Genomic DNA, 18,193 nt, shown 5'->3' on the forward strand with positions numbered 1-18,193 from the left:
ACCCATCTGGCAACCCTGTATCTTTTGGCAGAGACGTCAGATCGCTTAATGACATACCGCATTGGAAGCGTCAGTCCAAGCAGATTTTTACCATGGAACAGTACACGCCACGCGAGCGCTCCCAAATTGTTGAAATTTACATTCAACAAAAGAAGTCAATTGTGAAAACTCAACGTGCGTGTAAAAAATTAAATAATGTGAAAAGTGCGCCTTCTAAGAACACCATTAAACGTTTGTACGAAAGGTTTTCGACTGGTAATGCTCTTTCTAATCCAAAGAGGCCAAATTGCTCTTGTACGGGCCAGTGTTAAGACGTCGCCAAGGACATCCCAAAATCGCCGTTCTCAGCAGTTGGGCATTGCTCGGACCACTTTACAACGAATTATCCCCATTGATTTGCATTTATTCCCGTATAAGATTCAATTGACGCAAAGATTGTTGCCTGCGGACAAGCCTCGTCGATTGGAATGGGCCCAAAAAACACGTCGAATATGAGCAACCCTGTAGCTTATAATGGCACACACTTGACTTAATATCATGGATTATTTAATTGTTTAAATAATTCGTAACTTTGGCAAAAGAAAGACGGAAACTTATTGCCTTACCCAATAATTTTGAAATCCGACATTCTCAAATGTTCTAAACTGTGTTTGCTGGGCAACTGTCTAATAAATACAAATATACACATCTACCCATCTACCCATTAATACCTGTTCTCATATGTATGAATGTATTTATGTATATATGTATGTGTTTGCATTTAGTTCAAACAACCGTGCATTTGGCACCGTTCGCGTTTGCACCCGCATTTAATGTGTTCTACGTGTGATATGAGTGTGTGTGTGTGTGTGAATGGATGTGTATGGGCATATTACTTATACGACATGTGGCTCGCTGATGAGTTGATATAAAAGTATCAGTTGTTTTGCATATTTCTCGCAAACAAATGTGATTTTTCCTCAATTCTATTATTTTTACTGTTGTCTAGTTTTTAAAATTTGAATTTTTATTTTTAATGTTAGTTTCTGGGCAACGCCATTGTTCGATGCATATGTATGTATGTGTGTGTGTGTGTGTGTAGGTATGCATGTACCCACCTGTGTTCCCCAAAGGCTGCCACAAAAGATGCAACCTAGAATTTGCAATTTACAATACAAAAGTAGCATACATACATACGCACATACAGTGCATGCAAAAAATGTACGAAAAAGAAAACGAAAACACAGTGTATGCACACAGTAAGCGCATATGTACATACATATGTATGTATTTGGGGCGTAGACATAAAAGGTGCAAGATAAATATTTTTTCCTAATTTACTTTTGCTTGGCGCAGAATGCGGTGTAAAAACAAAACGAGCATACAAATATGAACAAACATGTGTACACACCTACATACATACATACGTACATATGTGCATATGACCAAGTAAACAAGCGGGAAAATAAATACAATGGTACACAAATTTTAACGGCGCGAGTGCGTTCGCTTTGACAAAAACAATGAATACATTATGCATACATACATACATACATACACAGGAACTATTTGTGGACGAAAAGTGTGAATTTCGCTGTAGTTTCCATAATTTTTCTTAAAAGTATTTTCATATGTACAGTGGCGAGCGTAACTGAGTGCAGCGTATTTTTTTTTTTTTAATATGTACAATGTTTTTTGAGTTAGAATTTTGTGGTTAAGTGGTTAAGTTTTAAGGGCCGGTGTTGATTTTGAATAAAACACATTTTTTTTAGGAAATTATTGTTATTTCTCTGTATTTTGATAATATTGGTATGGCTTAATTACGTATGGAACAAAATATCGGCAAATGTCTGCCGCGGCCTCGGCGGCACACCTCCACCCGATGGTCCAAATTTTCGATGACGCTGAGGCATAATTGAGGTTCTATGCCGTTAATGTGCCGATTTATCTCATCCTTTAGCTCTTGAATAGTTGTTGGCTTATCGACTTACACCTTTTCTTTCAAATAACTCCAAAGAAGAAAATGTATGTCTTAAGGGGGTCTTCTACCGTCACGGTTTGAAAAAATCGATTTTTTTTTTTTAGATTTTTTAAAAGCTACTAATGTTAAGAGTATGCTATAAAGAGGGTTTTATGAAAAACATGTTCCTTCATGAGCATTTCGGGGAGAATACATGCATGCGCGTGGCATTTTCGAGCGTTTCTGTATCTTTAAACGCCTTTTCCCGAAAGTTGACTTTTTTCAACTTTCTGGTCACACATCTACTATAAATATTTGTCGAATTCATTCCATCTTTTTTCCAGTTATTCAGTGAACATCTCGCTATGTTTTCCCAGACCACTTTTTTCAATTTTTGATTAGTTTAATTTTGCGGGCCTCTAAAGTGTAAAAAAAAGAGGAAATTTTCAAACTTTTTTTTTAAAATCACGCATTTTTTACAAATTTCAAAATATTTAAAATCGCCACTGGGAAAACATAGCCAACGCTACACTTTATGATAAAAAAAAATTTTTTTGATTTCAGATAAGTAAAATGGTCGATCGCGTGCCACAAAGTCGCCTAGGACATTTTTACAAGGGCAACCTCGAGGACGGTTCAAGGACACAGGGCCAAAGAATTCGATTTGAAAAATATATTTTTAAATAGTGCAAACTTGTGCAAATTAAATAAAAAAAATCTGATTTCATTATCTCAAGTGGTTGCTTTGTAATTAATTCCCAAAAATAGGCCCGAGATTAAGGCGCGACGGTAGAAGACCCCCTTAAACGGCTAAATAATCAAGTTGATTTTCTTAAACCGCTGTGGCGTCTTTTTTTATACAACAAGGTCATTTTATAAAAACTGGAGTTGATTCGTCTTAATTTTTTTGTTTGTTTTCAAACGATCTTGCGCATTTTCTTCCACAATATATTCGTTTTTATATGGAATGAAGTGGAAAAACCCGTCAGAAAATAAATTATTAAAACTCCAAGCAATTTTTTAGCCGGGAAACATTTGCACTCATTTTATTAAAATTGTATATTATATGCCACGTTGCTGCGTACTCAAAAATTTTCTAAAATTTCAGATTAAAAATTGTCAAAATTTGGAAAAATTAAAAAAAAGTTCTAAATTTTGTATAAACCTTTATTTAAATGGTTAAAGCACTATTTAAAGAAAAAAAAACAAATTTTAACTCGAAAAACATTTTAAGTGTTGAAAAAAAAATCACAATACACGCATATGTATGTGATTATACTCAACCTAATCTTTCTGCATGCGCAAAATTAATCATCCAATTTTTTTTTAATTTTTTTTTTTAATACCTATATTTTTTACTAAAAAAATTATAAAAGATTTTGAGTGATGGGAATCTTTATATTGACCTTTACGCGCTTTTATTAAAATTATATATGCCATGTATTACTGCGTACTCGAAAATTTTCTAAAAATTCAGGTTAAAAATGATGATACATTTTTTAAAATTTTGTATAAAATTTCATTTAAATGGTTTTGATTAAAAATGAACCATATTTGACAAAAAAATATAAAACTAACTTTAACTCTATTGTAAATATTAAAAAAAAATCACAATACACGTAAATCAGATAGATTTTACTCATCCTAATCTTTGTACATACAATGTGGCGCAAAATTAATCAACCGATTTTCTTTTTGAATAACTTTTATATTAAAAATGGAAAGGGATGGAAATCTTTATATTGACCTTCACGCGCTCGATTGCTTGTCAATTCATATACTGTTGTTGTTGTTTTTGTAGCAGCAGTCTAGTTCCCAAGTGTCAAATATGATTGACGTACAACGCCATTTGCAAAATTTTTAAATCTTTCGATAGGTGATTAATTTTGTGCCACCTTGTAGTATTAGTAATAACAGAAAAATAGTGGAAAAGTGCAATAACAAAAATATAGTAATTTTAGTTGCCTAACTTTTTGTTAATTTTTTATAAAAATTATTTGAAGTTCTAGAAAATTCGATTATCATTTTGCAGCGGATTCTAAAGACTGCTTTCTCCTCTGTTACTAACACTTTTGCCCTTCTGCGCTGTAGCTAAATTGAGTCACAACTTTTTTTGTTGCTACTACTTCGCTTGGAGTGAAGTACGCTTTAAAATGAATGGATATATTATGGATATATATTAGGGCGGGTCGATTTAAAAATCGCTCATTGCTCTGTGAAAATCGTATTCTAGGGATCAAAATAAGAGACTTTGCCGAAGGAACCATACCTCTAAAACGAATTCTGATGTCCCCCAATTTGGGTCGAACGAAAAATCCCACTTTGACCCATTTAGAGTCCTTCAATTGAGTCCAAATGTATGACCGACCCCCACTTACTTTGGACGGCCGATCCACCCATGCCAGTGGCACACCCCCTGGAACTCCCCTGGAGGGTTCCCCTTACAATCATTTCAAAATATCACCATTTTTGGCCTTCACATGAGAAAAGAAACTAAAAAGTTGGACCCAAATTGGGGGACATCAGACTTCGTTTTAGAGGTATGGTTCCTTCGGCAAAGTTTCTTGTTTTGATCCCTAGAATATGATTTTCACAGAGCAATGGGCGAATTTTTTGCCTCCCCACAAATCGATCCGGCCTAATATATATACATGTATATATATCTCATTCACTTCAATAGTGTAATTTCCTTTACCTCCCATTAGCGCATAGAGCCGCAATAAAGCATTTTTTGGCAACCTTTTTTTAGCAATTTTAGTGCGTTGCACGATTTTCCGCATTCATCGACTTCTTTTTGTAACGATCTTCACCATGTAGCCTTAGGTTGGCCCCTCTTGCGCTTTCCTTGGGGATTCCATTCAAGAGCTTGTCGACAGACTTCCTTTGTGTGTGGCCTATCCACCACCACTTTCGCCATTTTATATGGTTGGCCATTGGCTGCACGTTGCACTTTTTATATAACTCATCGTCTGATACCGTTTGATCACCACACCTCGAGAATACGCCGGAGATATCTATTTAGAAAACTTTAATGTTTTCCGGTTAGATAACGCATTTTATGTGGCTGCTTATGCTATACAAGCAGCTCTAACAGATAATGAAAAACGCATTTATTTTGTCCATAGTATCTCTCAAACTTTAAAGATGGAAAGTTAATAGAAATTTTACTCAAATAATTTTTAAGTGGATTGGTTACAATATTTTGATGTTAAAATATTACGTATTCCACTCCTTCGAGTACTTTTACAGGAGCAGCATGGCTTTTTTCGGGACCGCTCAACAGTGTCTAATTTAGCTGTATTTTCGGATGATTGTATCGCTGCCTTCCAATCAGGGCACCAGGTTGACACCGTTTATACCGTCTTCTCTAAGGCCTTTGATTGGGTTTCCCATATAATACTAATAAAAAAAATAGGCTGCATTAGCTTCCACTCAGCCTTCTTAAGTTGGATCTCATCTTACTTGCAGAATCGCCATTGTTAGGTCGTCGTCGACCACGTTAGGTCTCTTCCTTTCGTTGCTTGCTCTGGGGTTCCGCAAGGTAGTATTCTTTTTGTTTTTAAACAGCAAGATTCCATCTTTATGCAGACGACGTTAAGATTTATTCGACGATTACTGGCTCCCTCGACTCTGAATTGATGCAAATTGATTTAGATAATTTCAGCAACTGGTGTATCAATAATCGTCTTTGGCTCAACATAAATAGGTGCTTCCAATTACCTTTTCCAAGCGTGCGACTGTTATTGACTCCTTTTATCATATTTCGAGAACACCCTTGTCACGTGTATGTGAAATTAAAGACGTGGATGTAATATTTGATTTGAAGCTTACTTATACTAGTCATATAAATTTAGTTATTGCCAAATCTTACGCCATGCTTGCTTTTGTTAGGCGTCATAGCTCCGATTTCTCCGATCCTTATACGCTGAAGCTTTTGTATATGGCGTTTGTCCATTCCAAACTAGAGTATGCATCTTTCATTTGGTCTCCGTATAATTCGTGTCATGCTGCTAGAATTGAACGAATCCAGAAAGTATTCTTAGATTTCGCGTTGCGTAATTTACGCTTTTCGGATCCTATTCCTACGTATGAAGCGCGATGCTTATTGATCAACTTAAAATCATTGCAAAGCAGGAGAATAATCCTATCTTTATACTTCATTTTCGACTTAATACGTGGGGCTGTTGACTGTCCGATGCTTTTTGAGAGGATTTTCTGTAATATTCCGGCCAGAGCTCTGCGTAGGTCGGAGTTCTTCTATGTTGGTCTTTCAAAATCCCTTTATCCTCAGAATGCTCTTATTTCCAGAACCTTAATTGAGTTTAATAAAATCACTAAATTTGTTGAGATCAATTTTTCATTTTCAAAAGATGACCTATTCAAATCTTTGCGTATTTATTATAAATATTATAGTTTAATTGTACACTCTTTTTTTATTGTCTATTAACCTTAAAATATATCCACTTAGCCTATAAGAATCTATTATGTATATTCATTGGTTTAATAAATAAATAAATAATTTAATTTTAAATTAATTTAAATTGATAAAATTTTCGAAATGCGTTCCAACCAGTGCGTGTTATCTGTCAGTGTGAGCCTTTATCACCTTCACCATAACGAGTTTTAATTTTTTTTAAGTACATGAAAAAAAAATATAAAATTGATAAAATTGTGTTAATTTTCTTTTTAAATTGTATACAATTTTTTTTATAAATTTCTTTGTTGAAATTTTAAAGTTTTATTTTAACTTCCTTAATAAGTTTCCTAATTGCTGTCAAAAACTAATAAGATTCGAAAGAATTGCTGCTGAAATATTGCAACCAGTAAAAAGGCCTGCAAAAAAGTTGGTTAGAAATACCTCGTTGAAAATTTTAAATTAACGTAATCGCTTCCATGACAATATTTCACACCAGTCTAACTCTCAAAGTCGCCAAATGACATATAAATCGCAAAGTTAACTTTGGGTCGCCCAATTGGGAAAACTTTACTCATTATAAAATTCGACTTGATAAAATATTTTATTGCGAAAGGAAATATTTAAAAATTGTATGCTGCAAAATTCTGTATCAGACATTTCTCAGACTTTTTAATACAAAATGTTACAGCCAATGGTGAAAAAAACCAAAAAAATATTCCTTTGAATACAATTATGCACGTTTTCGTTTTGACAGAATGTTATGTAATATCACTGCTTTTCAAGGCGTTCCGCCTGAAACTATGCAAAATGGGTTTGATCCCGCCGTAACTCGGTCAAAAGACAAGCCATCTGACCTTCACCACTTCTCGCTCAGTTTGTTATGTATCAAGTCGCTTTAAAATACAAATTTTTTGCTTGGCGGGCAGCAGAGAAGGGGTGAATTAAGAGCGGCAATTATTCAAATAACCAGTGCAAATTACGGGAACGGTTCAAATCACTAAAAATTTAATTGTATATTAATTTCGTTTGTGCCTTTTATCATAGTCCCTTATTGCAAGTGGTATGTCCGTATTGATATTCAAATATTGATGCCTCGTGTTTGCCTCGATTGTCGTACGTTAGCAGTAATTGGAATGCAAAATACTCGTATATGGCCTTATTTTGCCTTATAACAATGAAGGCAATTACAGGCGCGCATGTGTATGTGTATGTGTGTTTTAACATCGATATATGTAGCATTGTTGAATTGCTAATTGCTGTCACTTTTTTCTGAGTTTTTAAAAAATACTAATATTTTCATTGAAAACATAGCATATGCACATTATTTTCTTTACAGTACTGTAAACAAATACAGAATTGTGGTCCAAAATAAAATTTTTATACAGAAATTTAATGCCCATAAATTTAATTTTACATTATTTTTCTTTTACATAGTTTTGTAAATACTGAATTTTGACCCAAAATAATTTAGGCTATTTAGAATTTGTTTCACATCTTTTCAGAATTTTTACCCACAATGCTATTGTGATGCAGAATTTAGGATCTCTCCTATTTTTAGTACCACAAGGAGTGCGGCAATACACGGACTTGGTTTGTTTTATCGTGAATATTTTTTTTAAAGCCTTTTGTGTATGTGTCTGTGATCGGGATTTGGTCTACGGACTCTTGTCGTTTCTGCCAGCAATCTCAGGAGACTCCAATGAACCTTCTTCTGGAATGTAGCGCTATAGCGTGGGGAAGATTGAGACATTTTGGCCAACTGCTATCAGAAGAAAGACACACTCCAATTCAATCTGGATGAAGTACTGTGATGAATAGAGGGCACAAAAGACCATGAGGTAGAAGTGTAAACCTCATAAAGTATATATCCACACAGACCCAGAAAACTTACTGTTTCATAGGTTGGGTCCAAAGGGAGGGGGTGTTAGGTGAGTGAATTTGAAGAGATATGTGAAAAGGTGGTTATTATCGTGCGGTGTGCCTTCACAGGCTGGACATATGTTGGGTGAAGCTGAAGCTCTTCATCTGCAATAGGTGGTGATTGGGCTCCCATGACGGTATTCAGAGAATAGTTGAGCTAGCTCTGTCTAATGATTTAAATTTTAACATATTTAAGACCAATTCATCATCATCATTGTTGGCTGGACAGCCCTGGTCGGGTCTTTGTCTGTTACATCATGTACCTCCAATTGTCTCGGTTTCGTGCCTGCGTCTTCCATACCTGAAATCTCAAAAAACCTGCCTCCTCATTACCGCCAATTCATCCGACAATATCCTTTTCATGAAATTTTCCTTAACCGAATTGCAAAGTGGCTGCCCCATGTCCTCGATAGCCACACGAATTCCATCTTTGAGGTCTTGAATCGGACCTGGGCTATTGGCGTAGACCTTCTCTTTCACGTGGCCTCCAAAGGTGTCAAATCACAAGATCTCGGTGGCCAATTGTGATCACCTCTTCGAGATAACACGATCCGGAAACCTTTCCCGTAAAAGATCAATGGTTTCGTTGCTTGTGTGGACCGTCTTGTTGAAAATAAACGTTGTCCAGATCAATACCTTCCAATTCCGGCCATAAAAAATCGTTAATCATCTCTCGATAGCGCAATCCATTCATTCATAACACCTGTTATTAGAAAACCCTTTATTTTTTATTTTTTTATGATTTTTATTGTAATATTTTTTAATTTATTTTTTTTTTATTTTATTGCAATATTCTTTATTTTTTTTATGATTTTTTTTTTTAATTGTTTTGTAATGATTTTTTATAATTTTTTTATGATTTTCTTTTTAATGATTTTATATTTTTTTCTGATTTGTTATTAATTTTTTTTAATTTTCTAATTTTTCTTTTTTTTTTTAAGGGGGGAAGCTGGTCTAGAGCGCAAAAATGGGCACATTTTATGAATTTATTTTGACTCAACAAAGGAATCAATCGAAAATCTGTGAAATAGGTTTAATAATATAGCTTTCATGGTACAAATACAAAATTTTTCGTCTGAATTAATTTCAAAATGGCCGCTGTCCAGCAGTTCTCCTAAGGCGCCTTTTTTCTAGTGGGTCCATTGCCGAAGACCTAAACTCCTTATTTTTGTCCTGGATCAAAAAATAAAATTTTTTTAGTTTCTATATAACAACAGAAAGAGACGTACGTAGGATTTTTTCGATATTTTGTTTTTTCGCGAAATGGTACACGTTTGAACAAAAGGTTACAATTTTCACTATAAAGAACGACATAAAATTGTTGATTAAAAAAAAACTATGTAATATAAATAAAAAATCCTACGTACGTCTCCGGAGAAAGGTATTTCGAATGTATTGTCAAAATTTCGTAAGAATCGGTAAAGATTTGTTCGAGTTATGTCTTCGGCCAGTTTAAAAAAAGTGATTTCGAGAAAAACGCGTTTAAAGTTGTAAATAGCGTTCGGGGCATACCTGCGAGGCACTGCCGTCGAATGAAAAATTTGGGCATTTAGACATTTTTGCTGGCATCCCTCATTTGGTATATTATTTCTAAGACCCTAAAGCACCTTTTAAGATAAAAAAAATTTTTTCGATTTTTTCAAAATTCTAGACCAGCTTCCCCCCTTAATTGAAGTATAACCCAACACTTGCAGCCATGATTCTTCTTTAGTTGGAAAGAAGTGTACACGACGCCAAAAAAATCGTAACTGCGATTACGAGGAGTTGTTTACAGTCGCTCTCAGCTTACCATTTGACATCTCTGACCTGACATTTTCCTTGTCACCATCGCGAAATTCAAACATGGCTTTGGCTACCGTATGAAATTTTGATTTTCACAATGGCATAGGAAAGCAAAATCTATTGAGAGAAATTAATTGAACTGCAATGCGATTGAATTGAATTGATTGAAAATATGTACAATGAATGACTTTAATAAAATAGAAAGATTTGCACGCGTCAACGTTTCTAGTTAAACACTGGCGGCCAGATTAAAGTTTCCAGAAGAAAGAGGAGAAAAACGATATATGTTGCACTGGTTTACAGCCAATGTCCGAAAAGCCCTTTGCAAGGGCGAAAATGGGCTTTTAAAGCTAAGAATACCGCAAAATAGACAAATGGGGTATTGTTTGATTGAGGAAGAAAAAGGTTGCCGATCGAGAGTAAATTCTATAAACGTATTGGGCGAGGCATTTTTTCGCTTTACTTTTCATCAAATTGCAAAATGCGATAATTTCATAAAGATAACACTTTTCACAGTTGCCACATACTCTAAACGATTGCATTCTTCAACATTCCTCATACATTCATATATATCTTCTATTAATTGAGGACCCCTTGTGATTTTTCACGATGATCCAACATCATTTCACAGACATGCTAAAATGAAACAGTTACAAATGAAAGCTATATAATTATATACGAATTGGGCTAAAGAATATTATGAGGGGGGAAGGCGAGGATATCCACAAATAAAAGATTATAAACTACTTTAAAAGTTACGGATCATGTCGAAAAAAAACAATTTTTCAATTGTTTCTAAGCGTCATTTATTATTTGCAAATAAATGGATGCACAAAATTTAAGAAAAAGCGGCCGCCGCAGCCGAATTGGTTGGTGCGTGACTACCATTCGGAGTTCAGAGAGAACGTAGGTTCGAATTTCGGTGAAACACCAAAATGAAAAAAAACTTTTAATAGCATTCGCCTCTCGGCAGGCAATGGCAAACCTCCGAGTGTATTTCTGCCATGAAAATATCATTTGCCGATCGGAGTCGGCTTAAAACTATAGGCCCTTCCATAGCACGGTGCTACAAAATAAAAAAAATCCAGTCGCAAACTACTGCCCCAAGCATACGAACGTATTTTCGGGAAAATCGATATTAAAGCAAAACGCGCAAAGTCTTATAGTCAAAAAAAAAAACAATAATAGTGATAATTAATTTAACAACTAGTGCATTAACAAACTTTAAATATACATATATATATATATATATTATATATATATAATACTAATAACATTGAACAAGTGAATTTTCAATTTGTGTAATAGGAATTACCTTCTTATCCCTCACTCAAAATGAATAAGCCACCGGACAATAAAGTAAATTTACCTCCCAATTTACCTGCACTCAAATGGGACAAAACAAGGCAATCAAACTTTACATCGAACGAACCGGTATACTTACTCATGTCCAGACCCAATAACTCAGACAATTTAAAGAATGTTTCACCTTTTTTGATTCAAAAAGCAATCAACTCAACTTGCGGCGAAGTTGAATATTGCAAAAAAATTATTAGCGGCCAAATTTTGATCAAAACCAAAAACGGCTCACAAGCGAACAAATTAACGACACTAACAGCGCTTTCAAACACAATCATAGTTGAGATTACACCACACAAGACACTTAATTATTCGAAAGGCGTAATATATTGTAACGAACTAAGATCAATACCCGAAAGTGAAATCCTCGATGAACTAAAACCCCAAAATGTATGCGAGGTGAAAAAAATACTCAAAAAAGTGAACAATGACCTGATTGAAACAGGATTAATTATACTAACATTTGCCACAACAACATTGCCAACGAAAATACACATAGGTTATATTAAAACAACAGTTCGCCCGTACATCCCCCCACCAATGCGATGCAAAAATTGTTTTAAATTTAATCACGTAGCAAAATTCTGTAAAAGTCCAAAGTCCTGCCATAACTGTGCAAGCAATTACCATATTAACGACGAAAACCAAGAGAAATGTAATAATCCTACGAAATGCGGCAATTGCGATGCAAACGGACTAACATGTACTAATCACACCACTCTCGACAAAAAATGTCCCATATTTATACGCGAGAAAGAAATCCAAACAATTAAGATCACCTCACAAGTCGACAACAAAACTGCACGAGCTATTTACAAAGAACGACATCCACACAACAACTATACATTTGCAAAAGTCACCAGTCAACATACTTCTAAACAAACAACACTCAACTCACAATCAGAACATCAAAACTCACCACACTTTAATCACCCACTCGCAGTACAGCCAACAAAACCACCAACAAAGCCAACCACACCAACTACCAATTCTCTCACTGAAAATAGCATGGAAAGAAAAATCATGCAATATTCAGATGTAATGAGCGAATCAGAGACAGATGACAGCTTAGAATCCACATCTACATCAAAGCAGAAGATAAAAATCCTACCAAAAAATACATCGAAACGACTACAATCACAGATAAAAAAACTCAACAAAAAAAAGTAACCCAACTAACACTACAACTAGCCAAAACGTTAATTATCCTAATATTCCTAAAACAGAATTATATATACTTATACATACTTATTCTTAACTTACTTACACCTTATATAAATACTTATTAAATCTTAATTTAGTTAATTCAAAACAAAAACACGAACACTTATCTATTCTACTGATATATGACGCCCTCACTAAAAATCATACAATGGAATATACGAGGATACCAAAATAACTACAACGAACTACAAATATTACTAACACAAACCAGACCACACGTAATTACCCTGCAAGAGACACACATCCAAAACTCGATACCAATGCCAACGCCTATTAATTATAATATATACACATCCACAAACCCATGTAACTCATTTGGAGGATCTGCTATTCTTATACATAAATCCATACAGCATAAAATAATAAACCACACTACTAACACTTTTGATATAGTTAGTATACAAATACAGTCCGTACTCAAATTTACAATTAGTTCCATCTACCTTTCACCAAACAAAAACTTCAATACCAAAAACCTTCAAGATATATTTGACAGCTTGCAACCACCAATTTTAATTACCGGTGACTTTAATAGTTGGCATCCAAACTGGGGATCCCCCAAAAGCAACAGCAGAGGTAATAAGCTCTTTAAATTCGTTAGTCAATCAAGACTAATTCTTTTGAACGATGGCTCACCAACCCACTTTACAACACACCATACATTCACTCATGTGGATTTAACCATAGCTTCACCTTCCATAGCCCTGCAAAGTAATTGGCAAGTAGAATCCTGCCTTTTTGGCAGCGACCACTTCCCAATAACCACAACCATCTTTAACAACCAATCAAACACTACAATAAATGTCAGACCCAGGTTTAACCTTAATAAAGCTAATTGGGAAAAATTCAGCACCCTAGCGAATATACTATGTCAAGCTAAACCACACAGCAATAATACAAATAAAGAAGCGGCCACGCTACACAAAATCATACTCCAAAGCGCAAATGAAGCAATCCCTCAAACGAATTACAATACAAAAAAATGTACACCTTGGTGGAACAAAGAACTCGAAAGATTGAAGAAAGATAGAAATCGCTTTTGGAATAAAGTAAAAAGACACATAACAACTGAAAACATAATAAACTACAAAAGAGCAAATGCTCTATTTAAAAGGGAACTTAAATTATCCAAAAACAAGGCAATGCATAAGTTTACAAGCCACATTCACCCCCATACACCCACTGGACAGTTATGGCACACTATACGTCGATTATGCGGCTTAAAACCATACCTTCCGATACACAGTATAGCCCTACAAGATCCAATCCAAACTACCACAACCAATAAACTTACAATAGCCAACTCATTTGGAAAATACTGGTCAAATGAAGCCAGCGACACCAACTTTACACGATCATTTTTAGACCACAAATACTCCTCCTTAACACCAATTAACAGCTTAACCCCAAGCAAAACTGCGCTTCAAATAGAAAGCGATATAACTCCAATAGAACTCTCTATAGCTTTGTCAAAACTTAAGGGTCGCACCCCAGGTACTGATAGAATTTCTTACCCCATGATAAAAAACTTACCAGCGACCATGAAAACCCGTTTACTTTGTCTTTATAACAACATTTTAAACAATCAAATTCCTCAAATGTACAAAAGCAGTCTCGTCCTCCCCATACATAAACCAAACCAAGATAAATCCTCCATCAAATCCTACCGTCCAATATCCTTGAATCCGGTCTGCGCAAAATTATTAGACAAAGTAGTAGCTAATCGGCTATGGTGGTTTGTTACCTGCAACAAACTACTACATAGCCAGCAAATTGGATTTAGAAAGGGTAAATCAGTGTCTGACTATCTAGTATATCTAGACCATCAGATCACGTCCTCCCTATCCCAAAAAAAGCATTTGTCAATCATCTCACTCGACTTTACTAAAGCATTTGACAAAATCGGAGTACACACCATTCTAGACCAGCTCTTAGAATGGAAAATAGGTCCTAAAATATTAAACTATATCAAAAACTTTATGACAAACAGAAAAATTAAAATAAGAATAGATTCTCACTTCTCCGAAACATATCCACTACAGAATGGGATACCCCAAGGATCCCCAATTTCAGTCATACTATTTCTTATAGCATACCACAAACTCAGCAACATTTTATCATTACATAAAGAAATAGACTTTCTGGCTTACGCAGACGATTTCACTCTCATAAAAAAAATGAATAAACATGAAAAGACAAACATAGATCTCAACGACATTCACAACGATATTTTGAACTGGTGCAATTCCTCAGGTGCAAGCCTCTCAACAGAAAAAAGTAAACACATACACATATGCAGGAAAAAACACTGTCATCCAAATATCACATGCAACAACTTTACAATAAACAACGCCGAAAACTTAAAAATATTAGGTATTGAATTTAATAAAAGATATAGATGGGAAGCCCACATTTCAAAACTTGTCAACTCATTAAATAAACGTTTGAACATAATAAAATGCCTTTCAAGCCCAAAACTGAATGCTAACACTAGTTCAATCATTGCCGCTACCAAATCTTTAATTGTATCAAAAATTTACTATGGATTATACCTTTTTGGCTATACACCTAAGTCCAATATCAACAAACTCAACTCACTACTAAACTCTGCTATACGAACCGCCTTAGGCGCATACCGTACTACACCGATTCGCAACATGACGTTCGAAACAGGCATACCTCCGTTAACACAAATGAGGGAGTTTGCCACAACAAAACTTTGCAAAAACCTAATCGTTAATGACCAGTCAACACTTTCAAAACTTACACACAAAATAATAATTTCTAAACGAAAACACAAAATTCAATCAACACTCACACGCATAATAGAAAAATCTCTGGAATTAGATATTCCCATCAATTATAAACCTAAGACCATCACCCGATTTCCTGGATGGCAACTACCTTTCAATGCCATAGATACATCACTCCACCATTGGAAAAAAGAAAATACGCCTTCAACAATATTCCAAAAACTCTTCTCAGAATTAACCAACAAACTTATAAAAAAAAAAGTTCAAACTAATCTTCACAGACGGTTCAAAAAGCGCAAACCAAACAAGCTTCAGCGTTATATACAATGACAGAATATTAATTAGCAAGGTTTTACCTTATTACAGCACAAATTTTGCTGCAGAAACGATAGCCATATTTGAAGCAGTACAATATGCTAGCCAAACACCTGGAAAATTCGCAATTTGTTCCGATTCCTTAGCCTCATTAGAAATGGTAAAAAATATAAACAATAATAATTATTATACAGACTACATAAGAAACTGCTTACTAAAATTCAAAAATAAAATCGAACTCATATGGATACCAGGACACGCTAAAATCAAGGGCAACGAACTAGCAGATTTAGCAGCAAAAGAAGCACAAAACCGCCCCCTAACTATGTCTCTGAACCTCCTACACACAGATATTAAAAAACATATAACAAAAATATTCAAAAATACACAACACTCCACATTCGAACAAACAACAAGCTGGTACAAATTTGTTAACCCAAAGAAGCAAGCGATCAATGAACACACATTTACACATAATACTAACATAACTAGAAGGGAAATAACAAAAATAATTAGACTACGACTTGGGCACACACGACTAACACACGAATATTTAATAAAAAAAGACCTAAATATCTGCAAATACTGCAATACCTCAGCTCCAAACATCAAACACATCCTAGACGACTGCACACATTTTACAAACCACAGAAAATCACTAAACAACACAAAACCTACTGATCTACTTTTAAACAATTCTACAGAGAACATTATTAAACTTATAAACTATTTAAAATATTGTAATATCTTAAATGAAATTTAGCTAACACCCTACATACACATATATACACACCCAGTATATTAGCTTAAGGCCGCAGTAGCCATAGCTATAAGCTTTTTTTTGTATTTTATAGTTAACTATAAATACAATTGTCAATAAAAAAAAAAAAAAAAAAAAAAAAAAAAAAAATCGAAAGAACTCTTCAAGTGATGTAGTGCACGTTTTAGGTCAAGACCAGTACAACACAAAACTGTGTTTAGAAAATTCAAAACACCCTCAAATTTTTTATTTATTGAATTAGTTTTAAAGGTGACACACAGATGGCGCTATTTATCACTTTATCGCGTTGGCAATACTCAATATATATTCATGACAAAGTCTCATCCTTAGGCTTTGTTTATCAGTATCTGTCATTTCGCTGAAGTATAAACTAGGGGTGGGATTATTTTCGAATAATATTCGAATAAACATTATTCGAATAAAACGAATAATACTATTCGTTTCAAATAATTCGAATAGTTCATTATTCGAATACCTTACTATTCGAATACCTCACTATTCGAATAGTTTACTATTCGAATACCTCACTATTCGAATACCTTACTATTCGAATACCTTACTATTCGAATACCTCACTATTCGAATACCTTACTATTCGAATACCTCACTATTCGAATACCTTACTATTCGAATACCTCACTATTCGAATACCTTACTATTCGAATACCTCACTATATATTCATTTATATCAGGGAGAAAATGCTTTTAAAAATATAAAAATTACATTGGCCCTTCTCATGGTGCTAATCAGTTTTTCTCGAATTTTGAACATTGTGATTTTTTGATTTGACCGCTTCATGTTTCAATTAGCTAATATGATAATATTTCTTTGGTATTGTTCTTGATAAAACATCGACAGGTATACATACTTATATGTATGTGCATAAAAACATCAGAGCGTTTCTAAAAAAATATTTGGTTTTCCCTCGTAACAATTCTTGTGTTTAGACGCCTTAATATTAATATTAGGGTGGCCCGCACTGCACTTTTCAATTTCCCATATAAATTCTATGGAGAAATATGATTTCACATTTTCTATGTCCGCATCGGTTTTAACATTCTCGGTAACGGATCGAAATAATGGTTTTCTCTCAAACGATAAATATGGAGCCTTAAAATCTTCTTTTGCTTAATCTACAGATTTAGAAGTTATTCAAGGCCAATAATAGGATAGAATTATATATGTACTTATTTATGTACACATGCAGATTGCTTTGAAATTGGATTGATGCGCAAATGCATGTGTGTATGTATCTATGTATGTATGTAATTTCAAAAAATTACGCAATAGAAGAAATTAAATAAAAATATCACTTACTTTTTGTTGCTAATGTGTGTACAACAGATACATGACAACAACAACAGATACATACATGACATATGTATGTATATGTACATGTACCTACCCTGCTGAGTGGTCAATAGTAGGTACATAGATATTTCTTTGTATATTTAGTTATAAGACACTATTTGTGATAAATAATTATCATAGTAAATGGTTTTTGAAGTATTTATGTACGTATGCTTTTGCTAACGCTCTTCCTTTTAAAGTAAACAATTTTTTTTAATTCGATAATAAAATATATATTTTTTATTTCTCTTAAAAAGAAGTCTAAAATAGATTACGTATTTCAGTGTCACATGCAGTTTATTGCCTGAAATGTCCATATACATACATATATAATTCTCATCGCCAGTTACCT

General features: G+C 34.3%; 2 protein-coding genes across 2 annotated transcripts in view; one reads left to right on the forward strand and one right to left on the reverse strand.

Annotated features, from left to right (window-relative positions):
• LOC129237652 (serine/threonine-protein phosphatase 2B catalytic subunit 3) overlaps positions 1-18,193 on the reverse strand; it is a 70,297-nt gene that overhangs the window by 17,136 nt on the left and 34,968 nt on the right. The window lies entirely within an intron of this gene.
• On the forward strand, positions 11,394-12,587 carry LOC129238066 (uncharacterized). Its single transcript, XM_054873106.1, has one exon. The coding sequence runs from the start codon at positions 11,394-11,396 to the stop codon at positions 12,585-12,587; it is 1,194 nt and encodes a 397-aa protein (XP_054729081.1).

This window comes from Anastrepha obliqua, chromosome 2 (assembly GCF_027943255.1).
Source record: "Anastrepha obliqua isolate idAnaObli1 chromosome 2, idAnaObli1_1.0, whole genome shotgun sequence".
Classification (NCBI taxonomy): domain Eukaryota; kingdom Metazoa; phylum Arthropoda; class Insecta; order Diptera; family Tephritidae; genus Anastrepha; species Anastrepha obliqua.

What these genes read in the sequence shown, in the direction of transcription:
- LOC129238066 (XM_054873106.1), top strand. Translation starts at nt 11,394, where the DNA reads ATGAATAAGCCACCGGACAATAAAGTAAATTTACCTCCCAATTTACCT.